Here is a 19,606-nt window from a genome sequence, read left to right as displayed (position 1 = left end):
GCCCGCAAGAATCCATCTCCACTCTACCCAGGACTGGGCACTGGGGTAGATGACTCCGCTGAGAGCCGGAATGAAGAGTGAATGAGAGGCTCCCACTGGCCTTGTAGAAATGGCTCCGAAAGTCTTGCGGTGGTGCCTGGACTGGGCCAGGGCCGGAGAGGAGAGGAGCCTAAGGCATGGGACGACAGGATGCTCAAATTAGGGCCAGGGTGGAAGTTCTAGGGGCAGCGAGGGCAGCGATTACACCATTGTCCCCATCCCTGCTCTCCATCCGCAGGCCTGGAGTGCACACTCCCGAGAAGCAGCCGAGGTGGGGCGCTCCCAGTACTGAGACCCCTGCCCCGCACAGAAGGCTCATGGAGCTGGGGGGCACGCAGGGCCCTTTTCGCAAGGGCTAGCAGGTTCCTTCTGGACTTGGAGGGCGCCGGCCCAGGCTAGCCACAATGGCGCAGGGTTTTGCAGTGGGCTTTGACCCACTGGGCCTCAGAGACCTCAGCTCGGGCTCCCTGAGCTCCCTCTCCTCCCGCGGCCACCTGGGCAGCGACTCGGGCTCCGCAACGCGATACCTGCTGAAGAGGCAGCAGCGGCTGCTGAACGGGCCCCCCCGCGGAATCCGAGCCTCATCGCCCATGGGCCGCGTCATCCTCATCAACTCCCCCATTGAAGGTGCGAGCAGGGCCCACCTCGGGCCTGGCGCTGAGGGTGGGGGTAAGGGCCCCGCTGGGAGGAGGAGCTGGAGAGATGCGAGGCTTAGAGCAGTGGGGCGTGGAGGGCCCCTGTTTAGCCACACACCCCTCCCCATCAGCCCTTTCCTCCGGTTCAGGCCAACCCTATAGGGTTGCAGGATTGTAGAGAGGTGGGAGGAGGGAGCTAGGAGTGTGGAGGCAGGGACAGGTGTGTGTGATGTGCTAGCTCCCCAGCCAGCAAGGTAGGCTATGGAATGGGCAGCTCCATCCTAAGGACTCTGCTTTTCTCCTTTCCCTTGGTGTTCGCCCCTCGGCCTGGGGGGAGCAGGATGGAGAAGGCGCTATCCATCAACCAACCAGTGTGTGACCAGCTCCATGCTGGGCTGTGAGGCCTCAGTGACCACTGGGGAGACAGAATTAAAGATTTCAGGTGCAGGGGTGCCTGGCTGGCTCAGTTCAAAGAGCTCGTGACTCTGGATCTCAGGACATGAGTTCAAGTCCCAAGTGGGTGTAGAGATTATGTAAAATAAGTAAATAATTTAAAAAAAAAAGATTTCAGATGCAGAAGAAAAAAAAAAAGAGGTAGGGTAGCAAATGTTCCAAAGAGAGGGGAGAGGAGGAGGGTTGAGGGTCCAGAAGGGAGCCCCAGGCCTGGGCCCCGAACCAGGGGTTTACCTGATCTGACACAGTTGCTTCACGCTGTTACATTGCACACCTGCTCTACACCAGGTCCTGCGGGGGACCTGGAGAAAAACGAGGGTCAATCTTCACCTTCCAGAAATGTACAGTGTAGTGGGGCTTAGAGACAGAGCGATGAGAGCAGTTGGTGCTGGGATAGAGGTTTCCCAGACAGGGCTGGAAGTGGAAACCGAGAGCACAGGGTGGAGGCCCTGATGGGGGTGGGGTGGGGGGGCTCAATTAGGAGCCAGTCTGGCTGCAGTGACAGATGTGAGGCGACAAAGAGGCAGTGAACAAGGCAGGACCTTGAGTGTCAGCAGGGGTGGGGAGCAGAATGGGCACCCCCTGGGGCTAGGTTTTCTGTGGGACAGATGTGATAAATATCTCCAGCTCCCCTTCTGTTTCCCAGCCAGCAGAACTCCTCTGGCTGGATCCCAGAGTGGACTTTTCAGACCCGTCTCCTCCCCTCTGACCCAGCTGGCATCACTGTCCCCTACCCAGCTGCTGGGGTGCTCAGGGTGCAGGCCTTCCTGCACCAGTGGCCCGGGCCTGCTCACTCCCATCATCTACCGTGCTGGGTCTCCCCCACCCCAATGAGCACCAAGGCACTCAGAGTTACCACTGTCACTCGGGTCACAGAGCAAAAGTCCGCAGAGGAGCTAAGGGACATGGTAGGGGACAGGGAAGGGATTGGGGCATGACCTTTCTAGGTCCCATTGTATTTTTTTTTTAATCTTTTTTTTTTTTTTAAGATTTTATTTATCCATTTGACAGACAGAGATCACAAGTAGGCAGAGAGCCCGATGCAGGACTCGATCCCAGGACCCTGAGATCATGACCCGAGCTGCAGGCAGAGGCTTTAACCCACTGAGCCACCCAGGCGCCCAGGTCCCATTGTATTAAAAGAACATATACATCCCCCTCAGACAGCCCCCCAGACAATGCCCCAACTATGGTGTGACGGCTCTGTGCGCTTTCCCCCTAAAGATGCTCTTGCAGAAGTTCCAGGATGGCTCTATCCAACTGCCTCGCCCTCGAGCCCTGCTTCTGCAACTAAGGGGAGGGCCAGACAGACTTCCACCAGCCAGCCCCTACCCTTTCTGGGCTGGGAGCCCCTGAGCTCAGAATTTTCCCTTCCACCTGAGCACAAACATCTCTCCAGTCACTGCATCCCGGAACCTTTCCTCCTTGTTACTATTTAGACCATTCCAGAGGCCTAAAGTAACTGATAAGGGAGACACAGTGGGGAGGGAGAAACCATGACCCACCTCCCCCCCATGACTTCCCACCAGCTCGTCAAACTCAGGTGGTCCCAGAGAAAATTCATTCTCTGATCCAAACCAGCCCTTCCTCCCCTCTCTCCTTCATCCATTTATTCTTCTACTTACTCAAAAAATCCTTGGCAGATACCAAGTCCTGTGCAATATACTGGAGATACATTACATTGGCAGAAAAGGATTACAAAGTCCCTACCATGGGTGAATTTATAATCTAGTGAAAGGTGACAGACAATAAATAATATGTGAGCAAGCCAGTCATGAGAAAGCATGGTAAGACCCTTGGAGGCACTAATTTGCATGGTAGGAGAGAGTAGTGGCTCGCAAACTTGGGAGGACATCAGAATTGCCTGAGGGGCCTGGAAAAAGATAAGCTGCTGGGGTCCCACACCCAGAACCTCTGATTCAGGGCACCTGCAGCGAAGCCCAAGAATACACATTTTTTAAAAATATACTTTTCTTGGGGCGCCTGGGTGGCTCAGTGGGTTAAAGCCTCTGCCTTCGGCTCAGGTCATGATCTCAGGGTCCTGGGATCGAGCCCCGCATCGGGCTCTCTGCTCCGCGGGGACCCTGCTTCCTCCTCTCTCTCTCTCTGCCTGCCTCTCTGCCTGCTTGTGGTCTCTGCCTGTCAAATAAATAAATAAAATATTTAAAAGTATATATATATATATATATATATATATATATATATATATATACTTTTCTTTTAAAGATTTTATTTTTGAGTAATCTCTACCCCAATGTGGGGCTCAAACTCACAACCCTGAAATCAAGAGTCACATGCTCTACTGACTGAGCCAGCCAGGTGTCCCAAGAATACACTTAAAAAAAGGTATTGGGGGGGCGCATGGGTGGTTCAGTGGGTTAAAGCCTCTGCCTTCGGCTCAGATCATGATCCCAGCGTCCTGGGATCAAGTCCCACATCGGGCTCTCTGCTTAGCAGGGAGCCTGGCTCCCTCTCTCTCTCTGCCTGCCTCTCTGCCTGCTTGTGATCTCTGTCTGTCAAATAAATAAATAAATAAAAAGTCTTTTAAAAAATTGTATTGGGGCACCTGGGTGGCTCAGTGGGTTAAAGCCTCTGACTTTGGCTTGGGTCATGGTCCCAGGGTCCTAGGATCAAGCCCCACATCGGGGTCTCTGCTCAACGGAGAGCCTGTCAAATACATAAACAAAAAAAAATTTTTAAATGTATTTATTTGAGAGGCAGCAGGGGGAGGAGCAGAGGGAGAGGGACAAGCAGACTCCATGCTGAACTCAGAGCCTGTTGCAGGGCTCAATCCCAGGATCCTGAGATCATGACCTGAGCTGAAATCAAGAGTCAGTTGATTAACCAACTGAGCCACCCAGGTACCCCAAGAATACACATTTTTAATAAGTTCCTAAGTACTGCTGGTGACCTGGTGGGCACGGTTTGAGAATCACTCTAATAGAGGTCTCCTGGGAGGAAAGGAAGGGACTTTAGGGAGGGTAGGCCAGGAAAGCTTCTCAGAGAAAGTGCTGTGTGGGCCAGGAGGGGCTGCAGATGGGGAGCTGGCTTTATGAAGGTCTGGGCAAGAGTTTCACAGATTGAGGGAACACTGAAATGATTAGTCTGTGAGAGGAATAGGAGAGAGGTCAGTGTAGCCAAAGCTCAATGAGGTTGGGATGGCGGCCAGAGGTGAAGGGAGAGAGGTGGGCTGAGGATAGCCCATGGAGGGCCTTACTGGGCCTAGGGGACTGTGGAATTCCTTGTAGAAGCAGGAGCATGCGCTGAAGTTTTTAATAAGCAGGCCTGATCTGTAAAAGCTGGCTGTGGCCATTGTGTAGAGAATGGTCCAAAGGGGGCAAGACTGCACTTGATCTTAGCCAAAAGGCCGAGGAGCGATAAAGGGGGCAAGACTGGGAGTGAAGAGACAGTGAGGAGGCTGTGAGTTCCTGGAGGGGGTGGTCAGTGGGCAGGGGTAGGCCAGTGAAGGTAGAGAAGTTTCTATCCTCAGAGGCCCCAAGCTCCTATGCTCAACACTAGAGATTGGCAGCCCACTGGCCCAGGGCCCTAGGAAGGGCCCAGGGAGGAACTGAGAAGAAAGAGGGTTGGGGGACAGGAGAGCCACAGACTCCTGTGCTGGGTTGAGATGTGTGCAGACAGAATCAGGCAGGAAGCCTCAGGATGCCACACATATCTGTCTTGCACCATCCCCTACCCACAGGCTGCCCTTGGAGATTTCTTCCAGAGCTGCTCTGGTCATGTATTGTAACCTGATTTCTCATACATCAAGCAGAAGAGTGTGTGTGTGTGTGTGTGTGTGTGTGTGTGTGTGTGTCAGAGAGACAGACAGAGACAGAGACAGAGATAGAGATAGAGAGAGTTCTCCCTCTCAAATACCTCTAGAGTAAGCCTTGCCCAAGAAAAAATCTCACCTTCTCACCTGGGACCCAGCTTCCCTCTCCTGTCTTCTTAACTTTTCTAACTGAAAACGTTCTCAAGGACCCACCTCAAAGCCTTTGCTCACTCCATCTCCTCCCTCTCGGCGCCCTCCCTTTCTCCTCCACCCATTGAAATCCCACCCATCTTGTCTTCCCAAACACCTTCCCTGGCAACTGCAGCTCCTGGGAAGCCTGCTTCTCTGATGTTCCCCAGTGCTGATGGAGAGGACCACTCTGGGGGCTCTGGGCATATACTGCAGCAGAGTGGTGTTTTGGGTTTCCCTCCTCATCTAGTCAAGTAGCTCCTTGAGCCCTTACCTCCAGAATCATAGAGTCCAAGAGACAGAAGGGGCCTCAGAGATCCTTCTACAACACCCCAGACAGGGATTTATCAAGTGCCAACTTGTATACCTCCAAAGATGGGGAACTCACTATCTCCCTTGGAAAACTCATTCCATTGTCTGACAGCTGAAGGTTTTAGAAAGTTTTTCCCTACTAAATTGGCCTCCATTGAAGTCCAATATTGAGCTTGGTTCTGCCATCTGGGTTACACAGACAAAAACATCCAATGCCTTTCACAGAATAGCTCTTCAACTATTTGAAGCCAGAGCTTGAATATTCCTTTCTGCTCAAGATGAAGAGCTCAAACTTGGCTCAACTCTGCCCCATAGAATGGAATCTTGAATTTCTTTTCTATCCATCTGACCCTCAGAGTGGCAGGGGTTTTAGGAATTTGTTCTATCCCAGGCTTGTGGGAGTGAGAAGCTTAGTTAGCACTAGAAACACACACACCCCTATACAATCAGGGAAGGAGAAGAGCATCTTCTAATATGGAGCCCTGTCCTGCTTGTTCCCATACTCTCTCCCTGACCCATACTCTCAAAGGCCCGATAGGGAACTCAGAAATTGGCTGCCCTTAGGCCTTAGGTATATGTGCCTAATAAACCAGCCCAAACTGGGAAATCCAGGGGCCCTCTGTGCCCAGACTGGACATGGGAGTCATGCCCGTGTCCCTCCCTGCTCCCGCCACCACACAGCCAACAGTAATGAGAGTGATATCATCCGCGCTGTCCGGGTGGAGAAGAGTCCAGCAGGGAGACTGGGTTTCAGTGTGCGGGGCGGCTCTGAGCACGGCCTGGGCATCTTCGTCAGCAAGGTGGAGGAGGGGAGCAGTGCAGGTGAGCAGGGCCCCCTGAAGGGAGGTGCTGGCTGAGGGTATGAGCCCCCACCTCACTGGGGTTCTGGAGTCCTATTTTCAGGGATGACATGAAAGGGTCCTCAGCTTTGGAGGGACTGATCTAACGGGGAAATGGGGCCGCCTCCCCGGATGGAGTGGGCTAATGGACAAGTCCCTAGTCTAATGAGGAATACCCAGACCTCATCTGGGGACCCCAAATCGCGTGGAAGGAAGCCTGGTTGCGGGGGGGGGGGCAGTGTAAGGTTTAGTTTTGCCCTGGGGGAATTGTCCCAAGAGGCCCATGCCAGCTTACCCCCTCCCCTGGTGCAGAGCGGGCTGGCCTGTGCGTGGGGGACAAGATCACGGAGGTGAATGGGCTGAGCCTGGAAAGCACCACCATGGGCAGCGCCGTGAAAGTGCTCACAGGCAGCAGCCGTTTGCACCTGACGGTGAGACGCATGGGCCGAGTGCCGGGCATCAGGTTCTCCAAGGAGAAGACCACATGGTGAGAAGGCCTGGTCCCGGCCCTGACCTTGCCCCACCCTGTCCAGCCCACCCAGCCCCTGGCAGGAGGGGGCAGGAGACAAAGGGCTCTGCGTGGGACTTGGCTATCCCTGGCTCCCGCTCTTTAGTTAGTCCCCCTGGTGCTGGAAACACAGCGATCCCAAGGCCTGACACTGCAATGAGACAAGGCCATGTCTGTCCCCCAACCCTCCTCCCAGCTCTGTCTCAGATGCCAGCGGTCCTGCCCCCAGTGCTGCCATCGCTCCCAGGAGCCTGGGCATAGTAACAGCTCCTCACCCTCAGGGCTCTTGTGGGGATGTGAGAGGGGCCCTGGCACAATGAGCTGCTCCAAAGAGAGAGGAAATTGGGGCAGTTTCGCTACCTGATGGAGAGGACTTCCCACTGAAGGGCTCAGGACTGGGGAGTCCCCCAAGGCAACCTCCCCTTACCTGTGCAGTCGTCGGGGATGCTGGGAGGAGAGGGGGTGCCTGGTGGTGGCCTGGGGGAGCCCAGACTGATGGCTGCTTGCTGCTGTCCCAGGGTGGACGTGGTGAATCGGCGGCTGGTGGTGGAGAAGTGCAGCTCGACGCCGTCAGACAGCGGCTCGGAGGATGGCGTGCGCCGCATTGTCCACCTCTACACCACGTCGGACGACTTCTGTCTGGGCTTCAACATCCGCGGGGGCAAGGAGTTTGGCCTGGGCATCTATGTGTCCAAGTGAGGGCTGGGGCAGGGTGTGCAGTGGGGACGGGTTGGCAAAGGAGGCTCAGCCAAACCGCATGATCCAAGGAAAGCCTAGGTCAGGGGTGGGGCCTGTGTAGGGGTGGGGGGCTCCAGGAGGAGGGTCAAGGATTTTGGCTGGGGCGTTCCTGTATCTAAGTGAGGGAGGGCAGGCCAGGTGGCCTCTCAGACTGCCTCCTGTCTGACCCCAGAGTGGATCGTGGTGGGCTGGCCGAGGAGAATGGCATCAAGGTGGGGGACCAGGTCCTGGCGGCCAACGGCGTCAGGTTCGATGACATCAGCCACAGCCAGGCCGTGGAGGTGCTGAAGGGCCAAACACACATCATGCTGACCATCAAGGTGGGCAGGACTGTGGGTGTCAGGGAGAGGCCAGACTGTAGGAAGGACTTCCCAGACCTCTCTAGTACTTAATATCTGTTGCCCTACAACTTAGGACTTTTCCATAGCCATTTGTGAGGGCCAGACATTGTGCTCATCCCTACTGCACAGAAGAAGAAACCGAGGCTCAGAGAGGCAGAGTTAGTCAGGAATCACGGTCACTTCCTCAGCTGGCCACCTGCTTGCAGTCCTGCTCCCCAGACATGGAGGGCAGTGCCCTTTCCGATGAGTGGTGGAGGTGCAGGTGTGGAAGGAGAAAGCGTCCTGCCCAGAGGGTGGGCACTAGCTGTGGCTTTGGGAGGGGCCTGGGCACAGGGCAAGGAGGCTGGGCTGGGGCCAGAGATTGGATTTCAGGGGAGGCACCTGCATTCATGATTCATGTGGGTCTCACACTTGCCCGAGGATCATGTCATTCTCACTCTGGATGCAGGGGCAGGGACGGCTCGCTCTCCACTGGAACCCACTCCGGCCCCACTCTAGCCCCGCTCTGCTCTCCTCCCTTCCCTAGCCTTCACCCATCTCGCTCTTCAGAACCTCCTCTGCCATTCCTCCGCCTTCTGCCACTTGATTTCCTATCCCGCAACACCCTCCCCCATCCCGTTTCTCCCTTTCCTTCCTCTCACATGATCCCAAACACTCCTCCTCTCTCCTACTCTGTCCCTCGTTCATTCATTCAACATTTTTGAATAGGTACCACATGACAGCCTCTCTGCCAGGTGCTGGAGCTACGACAGTGAGCAAGACAGAAGAAGTCTCTGCTACGAGGGGTGGGGGTCCTGAGGTGGGGGGAGCCAGGCCAACAGGATGCATGCTGACTGACAAATGCTGTAAGGAAATTAATAGAGAAAGGGGAGGGGTCATTGAGGAAGGTGCTTTTAGCCTGGGGGTCAGGGCAGGTCTCTCTAGGGGACTGACACCTGCAGAGGGAGAAGGAGCTAGCCAGAAGATGAGGGGAAGGAGGAAGGAAGAGAATCCAGACCGAAGGGGCAGCAAATACAAAGCCCTGAGTTACAGAGGAGTTTGGCATGTTCAGACACAAAGTAGCCCATTTGTCTCGAGCGTGATGAACTTGGAGGAGAGAGATGGAGTTGGAAAGTTTACTCCTATCCCGTCACTCCCCCTTCTCACCCACCCCCTTCTCACCTACTCCCCCATGCCCTCCTATGCCCACCACGATCTTCCCAGGAGACTGGCCGGTATCCTGCCTACAAAGAGATGGTTTCTGAGTACTGCTGGCTGGACCGATGTAAGTGGCTCAGGCCCTGGGCTGGAGGGAAAGGGCTGAGGCCCGACAGTGGGTCAGAGTCTCTGAGGACTAATTGGGCAGGAGGAGCAACCTGCGTAGGACTTCCTCACTGCCTGGAGCCATTTCTGGGCTCCCCTCTGGAAGTTGCAGGTTCAGTTCCCGGCTCCCCTGGCTCTGGAGTCCCAGGTGGGGTGGGGGTGGGGGGTTGCCGTGAATGGAGGAGAAGGGACTTGCCTAAGGTCTCTCAACAAGTCAGGGGCAGGACTGCTGAGCCACCAGTTCCCCAGAGCCCGTGCTTCCAGCCTCTGCGGCTACCCAACACTCACCCACCCCCATACCCAAGGTGGTCTGCAACCCTGGCAGGGCCCTGAAGCCGTCCGGCCTTCCCCTGAGATGCCCCTGCCTTCCCCACTGCCTGCAGTGAGCAACGGGGTGCTGCAGCAGCTGTCCCCCGCCTCTGAGAGCAGCTCCAGCGTCTCCTCCTATGCCTCCAGTGCCCCCTACAGCTCCGCTGAAGGCTCGGGCTCCCTGCCCTCCGACCGCATGGATGTCTGCCTGGGGCCCGACGAGCCGGGCAGCTGGGGCCCAGGCTGGGGGCGGGCAGACACAGCCATGCAGACAGAGCCTGACGTGGGGGGCCACGTGGAGACCTGGTGCAGCGTGAGGCCCACCGTCATCCTCAGGGACACTGCCATCCGCTCCAACGGACCCTGGCCTGCCCACCGCCTGGATTCTGCCCTCTCCGAGTCCCCGAAGACTGCTCTGCTGCTGGCCCTGAGCCGGCCGCGGCCCCCTATCACGAGGTCCCAGAGCCACCTGACCTTGTGGGGTATGTAGGGAAGGGGCGGCTGATGCTCTCTCCTGAGCTCCCAGTAAAACGCTTGCCGCACATCCAGCCCTGGGCCCTCCCTTGGCTCTAGGCCTTGACTCGGTCTCATTTCCAGCCCCAGAATGCACTCAGATGCCACTCTGGGCCCCATTTTCAACTGGTCCTGGGCCCCAAACCCACCCTCAGATCTAGTCCCAGCTCCGGTCAGCTTTGGGCCCCAAACCAGCCCTAATCCATCCCTGCCACCCTACACACACACAGGCACAGACACACACACCCCGGCCTTCTCAGAGAGTCCTCACAGAGCTGGAGCCATAGGGGCGGGAGAGGTGGAATGTGAAGGAGGAAGCCCACCTATATCCATCCCCACCTCCCCATAAGGCTGGGGGTCCTGTCTGCCCCTCCTGTCCCTCCTCTCTGCCCCTCTTCATACCCCTGCCCCTCGGCCTTCTGTTCTGCCCACCACCCCAGCACCCTGGGTGCTCCCTCATGTCCGCAGAGGAGAAGAAGCAGCGGAAGAAGAAATTGGGGTCCTCTGGGGAAAAGGGGGCCCTGCAGCGCTCCAAGACACTGATGAACCTCTTCTTCAAGGGAGGGCGGCAGGGGCGGCTGGCAGGTGATGGGCACAGAGAAGCCTGGACGCTGGATGGAGGGAGCCCAGCCAAGCCCCGCCCTCGCCTAGACCCGGAAAAAGGTAAGCAAGCAGGATGAGAGACGGGGAGGAAGGCTGTACAGCCCACTTTGGCATCCAGCAGCTCTGGGCTGAACTCCTGCACTGCCTTCTACCAGCTGGGAGTCGCTACCTGCCCCCATAAGCCTGTTTGCTTATGAGTCGTGTGAGAGTAATGATTACCTATTTCTTCAGGAATGGTGAGGAATAAGTGAATGGTTGTATGTATATCACTTAAGGACATTGTCTGGCATACAGAAGGTCCTCAGAAAACGCAGTGGTCATTGTTAAACTGTCTCATCTCCCCACTTTACAGAAAGGAAAACTGATAGAGCCACAGCCTAGCCAGGAAGTTGAAGGGCTTGGGTCAGGTCTCTGTGCTCTTGGTGCTGAGGTGGGTAGGGCACGCCTCTCCTGGAATATTTGTCTTCACTTCCCCTGGCCAGAGCTCCACAGACCCTACCTACCCAGTTCTAGAATCATCCCTGGGCAAGGCTGTTTCCAGTTCAGGGCTCAAGTGGAAGGGCCTGGGCAGGCTTCACTTAAGACAGGGGCTTCCAATGGACCCTCAGAGAGGCCTCTTGTCTCTCAGGAGAGGCTCCAAGACTGGACCACAAGTGGATGAGTAAGACTCTCAGGGTTGTATAAGACAGAAACCCAACTCAAATTAGGTTTAAAAGCACTTCTCAGCTCAGCTACTGATATAAGGAGGTCTAAAGGTTTAAACAGTCTCATCAGAGACTGTTTTTCCCCTTCATCTTTGGTTTCCCTTTCCCCTGGGTTGGCTTCATTATCCTGCAGGTTTTGCCCACTCAGAAGGAAGATGGCACTGCCGCTAGCAACCCAGGGACAGAGGAGAGCTTCTTAAAGAGGTCCCGCTGAAGTTCTAGGCTCTCATTGGCCCTGCTGGGCCACATGCCCAATGGGGCAGGTCCATGGTGCTTTCATGGGCCTTCCTCGGTCTCAGACCCACTCTGAAGCCCATGGACTAAGAATGGAGGTCCCCAGATGAAACTGTGGTGCTGTTTGTGGAGGGAGACTGGAGGTTGGGTAGGCAAAAACAATGATGGGATGAGGATCTGGACCCCGCCCCTACTGGGGGGTGGGGCTAAGGTGAGAGTCCCACGGAAGAGACAAGCTTTTCAGATCTGGCCAGGCCAGCCCCACTTCCTCAACCCGCCTCTTTTTTCCACAGCCCCCCAGGCCCTGCTCTCACCTGATGCTTCTCCTATCCCTCTGGATACCCCTCTCTCCTCCGAAGGCTCCTCTTTTTTTCTCTGTCCCCTGAAGGTGGGTGCTCCCTCAAGCTTTGTTCTTTGCTTCTCAATGAATTTCCACAAGCAGAACCCAGACTGTACCCTCTCTTGATCTCCAACTTTCACTGATTCCTCACGGCCTATGAATGAAGTCCCTAGGGGACCGTGGTCCCTGAAGACCTCAGTGGCCTGGACTCTTGCCTCCCCATTCTACCTCCTTTCAGCCTGAGTTCTTCATTTCAGCCAGTGATCCAGCCACCCCTGAGCCCCACCAAGCCCTGTGTTCAGATTGGGAGCCAGGGCCCACCACTGAGCCTTTCTTCTCCACAGCAGGGGCAGTGGGGCCCGTGCAGAAGTTTGTTACCTGGAGACTGAGACGCGGTAATTCATGCATCTCTTTTCCCAGGCCTGGTTGACATCAGAGCCGCAAATGGGGTGCATGTTGGGGGCAATTAACGGGCTTTGGGCTGAACTCAGTTGGAGACATGCATGAGGGATTGAGTGCATACTGGAGGCAACTAAAGAATTAGGCTAAGCTTACCAGGAGAGACAGGGCTGCAGAGAGATATTGGGGTGCATTTTTGAGAACTGGGTACACGGAGGGACTCCTAAAGACAGGTTTTGGGGAATGAGGGAGCCTGGGCCAGAACTCCATTGAGTACTGTGACAGTGACTCTTCATAGGACACCAGCAAGGGACAGACTAGTTTAGGGGTCTGTGTTGGGGGCCAAAGGGTCTGGATTGGAGCTCCCTTGCTGGGCAGATCGTTACGGGAGACCACGGTGGGGAGATCTGGGGCTAGGCTGGGATTCTGTCAGCAGTACCTAGGCCTCTCAGCTGACCTGTTTCTGGGGTCTGACCCCACTGAGAGAAGCCCCTGTCTCTTCCCCTGAGGGTTCCTGGCTCCATCATCACATGCCTTTGCTCCTTCCCTGCAGAGCGGGAGAGGGGCCGGGCCCTGCTCTCTGCCAGGTCAGGGAGCCCCTCCAGCCAGCTGCCCAGCATGGATGAGCAGGTGCAAGCCTGGGAGAGCCGGCGGCCTCTTATTCAGGACCTGGCCCGACGGCTGCTGACTGACGATGAAGTGCTGGCCATCACCCGCCACTGCTCCCGGGTGAGCTTCCGGCCTACCCCCAGCTCCAGCCCGCGGTCACCCAGTCACCCAGTCCCTCATTCATTCAGGCCACAGTCTCTGGTCAGTATCTGGGCTTGATGCCATGAGGCCAGTGGTCGGTAAAAGCAGAAGTCACTCCTGTTGTGCACGTGCACACGCGTACGCGCACACACACACACACACACACACTGAGCTCACAGACAGGAAGGGGAGATACAATAATTAGAACCTAAATACCCATAGTGACAAATCACATCAAGTGCTAGGAAAGGAAAGAACAGGAGAAAATAACCCAAAAGGTACAAATTAGGTGGTGTGGTCTAGGAGGGCCTCCTTGAGCAGGTGATGTTTCAGCTAAGGAGAGAAAGAACTGGACAGGTGATGAGTCGGAGGACACGAGTCTATGTGGTCACTGCCTTCGAGCTCCTCAAAAGCCCAGCCTTCTCCCGGAACCCCTGCCTCCCTCTATACCTGGGTCAGCCCACAGGCTGACTTGATGCCACGCCCCCGCCCCTGTTACCCAAATAAGTAATCCTTTGTCAACTCCCCATACACACCTCAAGCCTCCCCCAGCATCTGCACTGTTGTTCTGTTTTCTTCTACTTCAAACAGAAAGTGGGGCTCCAGGGTGGAGTGCAAGTTAGATGTGAGGGAGTCCTTGTGGCCTGGATGTTGGGGAGGCTGTGGGAGGCACAGCCTCCCCCTCCAGGGGGATCAGAAAGGCCCTCTGCTCTTGTCCTGTCTCAGAGTCCCCGGGTTTCTTGTCCTGATGTCCCCATGAGGTGGCAGCATCAGCGCACATTAAGCCTGCACGCAAGAACAAGCTCCAGGGGCTCCAGGAAGTCGCTTCTGATTCCCCCCACGCCCTCAGCCTGGTCGGAGTGGGGCTGTCTTGTTTGTCTGTGTGATGTGCACAATTGTGTGTTTGTGGGGTACCTAGGTTTGCGTGCGACTGTGTTTGTGTCTAGCTAAGGCAGGTGCATATCAACTGGAGACTGAGACACGATAATTCATGCATCCCTTTCCCGAGGCCTGGTTGACAGCAGAGCCACAGGTGGGGTGCATGTTGGGGGGCACCTAGGGCCTTTGGGCTAAACTCTTGTCACCACCCTCAATTCAGTGCTGAGTGGGAACCCAAGCACCAACTTCTGTGAGCTTGCACCTCTGGCTCTGGCCATTAGGTGGCGCGCTGTGTCCATTTCTTGGCTCAGCTCCTTTTCCATCAGCCCTCGGTTCCTCCCACCCTCTCCAAGCCAGGACCACCTCTCACTGCACCCCCACAGCACCTGCATACCCCCCAAACCTGACCCATGCCTCACCAAAGCAATCAGACCCTCTGGGGTGGAGCTCTGCTCGGAATGATTAGTAAATCTCCCCTAAAGACTCGAAAGTGTGGCCTCAAACCCTAGGCCTCCCTTCTCTCTCCTCTGTGCCAGCTCTCCATGGCCACCAGGCCAGACTTTAGAAACCCCATCTTGGATCACTTGACACTCCCCAAGTCCCCTTGCAATCTCTTACCTTTGGTGGAACAGAGAAAGTTTCTCAGGCTCACATTCAAGGCCTTCCCTGCTTTGACTCCCCAGCCACGAACCTCAGCGTTCCCATGGTTGCCATGTCACCACCTCGTCATCTTCTGTTGGCCACTGCCTAGGATTTACACATGTGATGAGCCGCACAACTCTGGGCCACCACTCACCCCGCAGTCCCAACCTATGCAGCCTACATGGAGGCCCTTCTTGTACCCCGCAGTCAAGCTAAACTTCCTTCTATCCATTATTCCACCCCACCCTTATGGCACTTTCCTCTGAGAATTCATGCTGTTCCCTGCACGTATCCTTAAGAGTAAATGTAAATGAAACAAACCTACCAAGAGGGGTCAGGGTAAAGGTCGCTGCCTCCAGGAAGCCAAACCCGACTTCACACGCTCCTCTGAGATTCCCTCTGCCCCACTGCCAGTGTTGTGTCGTCCACTGGGGCACTTGGCTCCTTCTGCCCCACGTTTCCTGCTGGACTGACTTCTGAAGGCTTTGGATCAGGGTCTTCATCGTGTGCCCCCACTGCCAGCACAGGGTGTGACATTTAGTAGGAGCTGAATGCAGATTTGTGGCCTTGAAGTGTGTACCTATGTGACAGATTCTGTGCAATCATAGATCTCTCTCTCCAGACATAAGGAGTGTATTTTGGACACGTGTATGTGTGAGTCCCTGTAACTTTGTGTGTGTTTAGGACCACATAGTTTATATTTTATTTCCTGAAATTTATAATGTCTCACTATGACCACCAGGGCTTGCTGTGTTTATTACTTTCCAGGATGAAGAGAGACAGAGAGAGAGAGAGAGAAATGTGTGTGTGTCCCTCTGAATCAGTACTTGTCTCCATTCCACCACTAGGGGGCAGTGTGTTGTCAAAAAGGGAGGCTCCCAGTGTTCCGTTTGCCAGTTTGTCTGCGTTGGTGGGGTGTGGCTGGTGGCATCGGGCAGTGCCAGGCAGAAGGGCTTCCACCCCCCGCCCCCGCCGGGGACTGATTGGAGAGGCTTTCTGTCGAGCCACCCCTTCCCCAAGGTCCCTATTCCAGCACTGAACAAAGCCTAATTGGTAGGTCACTGCGCAGACACAGGCTGGGCCCAACGGGCCCAGAGCCTAGCGTTTGGCCCCGGTTCCTTCCTTCTGCCTGGAAGGTGGGGGCGGGGAGGAGAGTCCACAGCCCGCACATCCTTTTCCGGCACCGAAGCTGGCAGGAGCCCGACTTCTCAGGTTCCAATCGCTCTTCACACTTCCTTATCTGTGTGGCCTTGGGCAAAGTCCTTCTCTCTGAGCCTCAGTTTCCTCAGTCTGTAAAATGAGAATAATTCATGTTATCTCTCAGCGTCACTAAATGAGAGACCAGATGGAAAAGGGCCTGTCCCAAAGCCGTTGCTGCCCCCCTCCCGCCCCCCCCACCAGCTATTATAGGTCTGTTAGCTCACTTGCAGGCTTCCCCCTAGTCACCAACACTGCCCTGTCCCGCGGAAAGCCTGCGGATGGGGAGCAGCTTTCCTAAACATGGGGAACCCCACAGGCCCACGCAGCCCCTCCCCCCAGCTCTGGATGTCCCGGCCGCTGGGTGACCTGCGGCACCTCTCTCTGCAGTACGTGCATGAGGGCGGCGTGGAGGACCTCGTGAGGCCCCTGCTGGCCATTCTGGACAGACCCGCGAAGCTGCTGCTACTGAGGGACATCAGGTGGGGTGGAGGCTGTGGGGAGGGCTTGGGGGCGGAAAGGAGACCCCAGAGAACTCCCCCTACTGTACCCCACCAGAACTGTGCCCCTGCCCACCTCTCATCTCTCGCCCTCCCCCAGGAGCGTGGTGGCCCCCACCGACCTCGGCCGCTTCGACAGCATGGTGATGCCCGTGGAGCTGGAGGCTTTTGAAGCACTTAAGAGCCGGGCAGGTCAGCAGCTGGGGGTAGGACGCACAGATTCCGGGCCCCAGCTGGGGATGGCAAGAGGGCCTCCCAGGGGAGAGGAGGCAGACATGACCTTCAGCTGTGTCCATCATGGAGCCTGGCAGGGGCCCAGGCCTCTGAGGGGATCTCCTTTCCCAGCAGTGCGGCCTCCTGCCTTGAGACCAGCCCGGCAGGACACACCGCCCAAGCGTCACCTCATCACACCTGTGCCTGGTCAGTCGGAGTCCCAGCGCTGGGGGAGGGGGCACATCCCTGGGGTACTGGGGAAGGGAGAATGGGTCTTCCATCCCTGCCCCCACATAGGCTGTCATGGCTTCAGAACACCGTCTGGTCCCCTGAAGGAAATCCCTTGTCCCCCCAGAGTCACATTCATCACTGCCACTCACCACCTGTACTATTATTTACTTAATAATTGGTTTTAAACCCACTCACTTTTTAAATCTAGTCTCCTTCTACGTAATAATCTCTGAGAAATGACCAGTTTGGTGTGCGAGTCATGTTTTTTCTAAGACATAGACTGTGATAGAAAGCTTTAAAGTACTGGGTTAGCCGGGAACCTAGGCAGAGTCCCTCCCTGTGGGAACACTACTGGAGGGCCTGAGCCGACCAAGTCAGGGTCTCACGTGCCCTCCACCAGCAAAGGCAAGAACTGGAGCCTGGCAGGGTGGCCTGGGCTGGTGAGGAGGGGCAGCCTGACCTTGGCCCTCTTCCCCAGACAGTCGTGGAGGTTTCTACCTGCTGCCTGTGAACGGCTTCTCAGAGGAGGATGACAATGGGGAACTGAGGGAGCAGCTGGGGGGCCTCCAGCTCTCCCTGGGGGCCTCTGCTCCCCACCATCCTCATACAGGGATCCCCCCTCTCCAAGATGTGCCAGTAGATGCTTTCGCCCCACACCGAAGCACCAGCACCCCCCCTCCCCAGCCACCTCCTGTCACTCCCCGGCCCCCAAGGCCTAACTGGTTGCTGACGGAACCCCTGACCCCAGAGGACCCGCGGCAGAGTCAGAGCCAGGGCCTGGCTCAGAGCCGCAGCCGCAGTCGCAGCCGCAGCCGCAGCCGGTGCCGAGGCAAGTCCCCGGGACGCAGGCGCTCCCCATCCCCAGCACCTATCCCCACCCTGAGTGCCGCTGACGGGCGCTACCACAAGCCTCGCAAGGCCAGGCCCTCTCTTCCACGACCTGTGGATGAGCAAGCAGCCAAGGCAGGGAGCCGTCAAGGCCACTCTGAGAATGGAACTGGCAGGACAGCCAGGGAGGCTGCGGAGAAGGCCCCTGGCGGGGAGCTGAGGACAGTCACGCTGTCCAAGATGAAGCAGTCCTTGGGTGAGTCCACATGGGACTGGGCCTGGCAGACGGGGCTCTTGGGTCTGGATGAGGTTCCTGGCCTTGGTTTTGGGGTACAACTCGGGGGTCTGGTATTAAGATTTGGATATGGGGGTCTATTGGGGAGATTTGAGATTGGAGGGGTTGGGGACTGGAGGACTTTTGGAGTCAAAGACTGAGTGGGAACCGAATCTGGGGATTTGGGAGAAGTTGGGGTCAAGACTTGGTGCTGGGGTGCTGGGTTTCTGCCGGGAGCTCTGGGGTGAGGGGAGTGGCCGCACACTCACCCAGTGCTTCTCTCTCAATAGGCATCAGCATTTCTGGGGGCATTGAGTCCAAGGTGCAGCCCATGGTGAAGATAGAGAAGATCTTCCCTGGGGGGGCTGCCTTCCTCAGTGGGGCCCTGCAGGTGGGTGAAGAGTACCCAAGCCCACTCCCAAGGTCCAGAGCTGAATTGGGGAATGGGGGGGTGGGCAGAACCTGCTCATCTTCCAGCCAGACAGGTTTAAACCAGGTCACAGGAGGCGGCTTAGGTGCAGGGGGTGGAGGGGTGAAGGGGTGGGGGTGGGGGAGTGGGGGTGGTGGTCAGGCCGGCAAGATGAACAAGCCCAGGGAGAAATCTGTCCCCTCATGCCAGCCTGGGCCTGAGGGTGGCCCATCCTGTTCCACCCCATCCCCAAGGGACAAAGGGCTATTGTCTGTGCCTCACCCTGCCCCCCACGGCCCCAGGCACAAAAGTCCCATTGTCCATCCTCTCCACCCAGATGGGGAGGAGTGTCCTAGCTGCTGGAGGTGAGAGGTTGGATGGTGGGATGACCTGAGAAGGGAGGGCTGTGATTTCCCCACCCCCATCCCAGGCTGGCTTCGAGCTCGTGGCAGTGGATGGAGAGAGCCTGGAGCAGGTGACCCACCAGCGAGCAGTAGATACCATCCGCCGGGCTTATCGAAACAAGGCTCGGGAGCCCATGGAGCTTGTGGTCAGGGTCCCTAGGACCAGCCCACTACCCTTACCCCCCTGACTTGTCAGCCCTCACTGATCAGTGCCTTCCTGTTGACCATTCCCCTGCCCACTGACCCCTTGATGGTACTCCTTCCCTCCCACTGCCTCCTAGAACCTCCCATTAATGCTCTGCTCACCAGAATCCAGATTCCTCCCACCGATGCCAGGCTCCTCCTTCAGACGGCCAGCCCAGTCCCTTCTCTAGGCCTCCAGACTCCTGATGCTAATCCCAGACTCTCCCCACCTGTGCCATGACTCTTCCCACTAACTTCAGATCCTCCCACTGACTCCCAGGACCCTCCTGCTATCTCCCAGACCCCACCTACCAACCTCCTTGGGACTCAGGAACCTCCCACTCTTGCTTGACTTGGCTCCTCCCAAAGCTCCCCCCACCTTCTTCCCTCTCCAGCTATCACTAAGGCTCTGCCCTTTCCAGATAAACTTGGTGTCAAGGACAAGGTGCTGCTGGGTAGCCTGTGTCACTCGCTCACTGCCCACAAACTCCCAGGATGGGAAGAGGTTGGGAGAAAGCCAAGGTCTGGAGTTTGGGATTCATGGGCACTTTCTCCTGATGTTCCTTTTAATGCCCCCAAGCACTGAGGAACATGGGCTCTCAGGGCTTTGAAGGGTCATAGCATCCATCCCCCAGCCCCAAGTAGTGTTCTGTGCAAGGGACAGGACGGAAGGCCTTTCTAGTTTCTCAAACTCTGAGAGACCGTTTCATGTCGTAGTCCACTAGGACCCCACACTTTCTACTGGATTTGTCCTCCCCTAATCCCCCTCTCTCCCCATGACCTCTATGAGGAGTAGGGGAATAGCCAGCAAATTGGAGGGGGAGCTGGGAGTAGGGGTCAAAGAAGCTCCCATCTCTACCTAGCAC

At 56.5% G+C, this 19,606-nt stretch overlaps 1 protein-coding gene across 1 annotated transcript; it reads left to right on the top strand.

The window, feature by feature from the left end:
* The first annotated feature begins 443 nt into the window (after window positions 1-443).
* PDZD7 (PDZ domain containing 7) lies at window positions 444-19,585 on the top strand. Its single transcript, XM_044240335.1, is given in 18 exon segments — window positions 444-666; window positions 6,082-6,222; window positions 6,552-6,726; window positions 7,266-7,442; window positions 7,658-7,805; window positions 9,030-9,090; window positions 9,512-9,919; window positions 10,419-10,613; window positions 12,176-12,226; window positions 12,784-12,959; window positions 16,089-16,180; window positions 16,299-16,390; window positions 16,547-16,618; window positions 17,121-17,726; window positions 18,035-18,135; window positions 18,584-18,715; window positions 18,717-18,817; window positions 18,819-19,585. Coding segments are annotated over 18 exon segments (3,114 nt in total). The 3' UTR covers window positions 18,982-19,585.
* The last annotated feature ends 21 nt before the right edge of the window (window positions 19,586-19,606 follow it).

Source organism: Neovison vison, chromosome 2 (assembly GCF_020171115.1).
Source record: "Neovison vison isolate M4711 chromosome 2, ASM_NN_V1, whole genome shotgun sequence".
NCBI lineage: Eukaryota > Metazoa > Chordata > Mammalia > Carnivora > Mustelidae > Neogale > Neogale vison.
The sequence above is the reverse complement of the archived record's forward strand: the minus strand, read 5'-3'. Positions and strand labels throughout refer to the sequence as shown.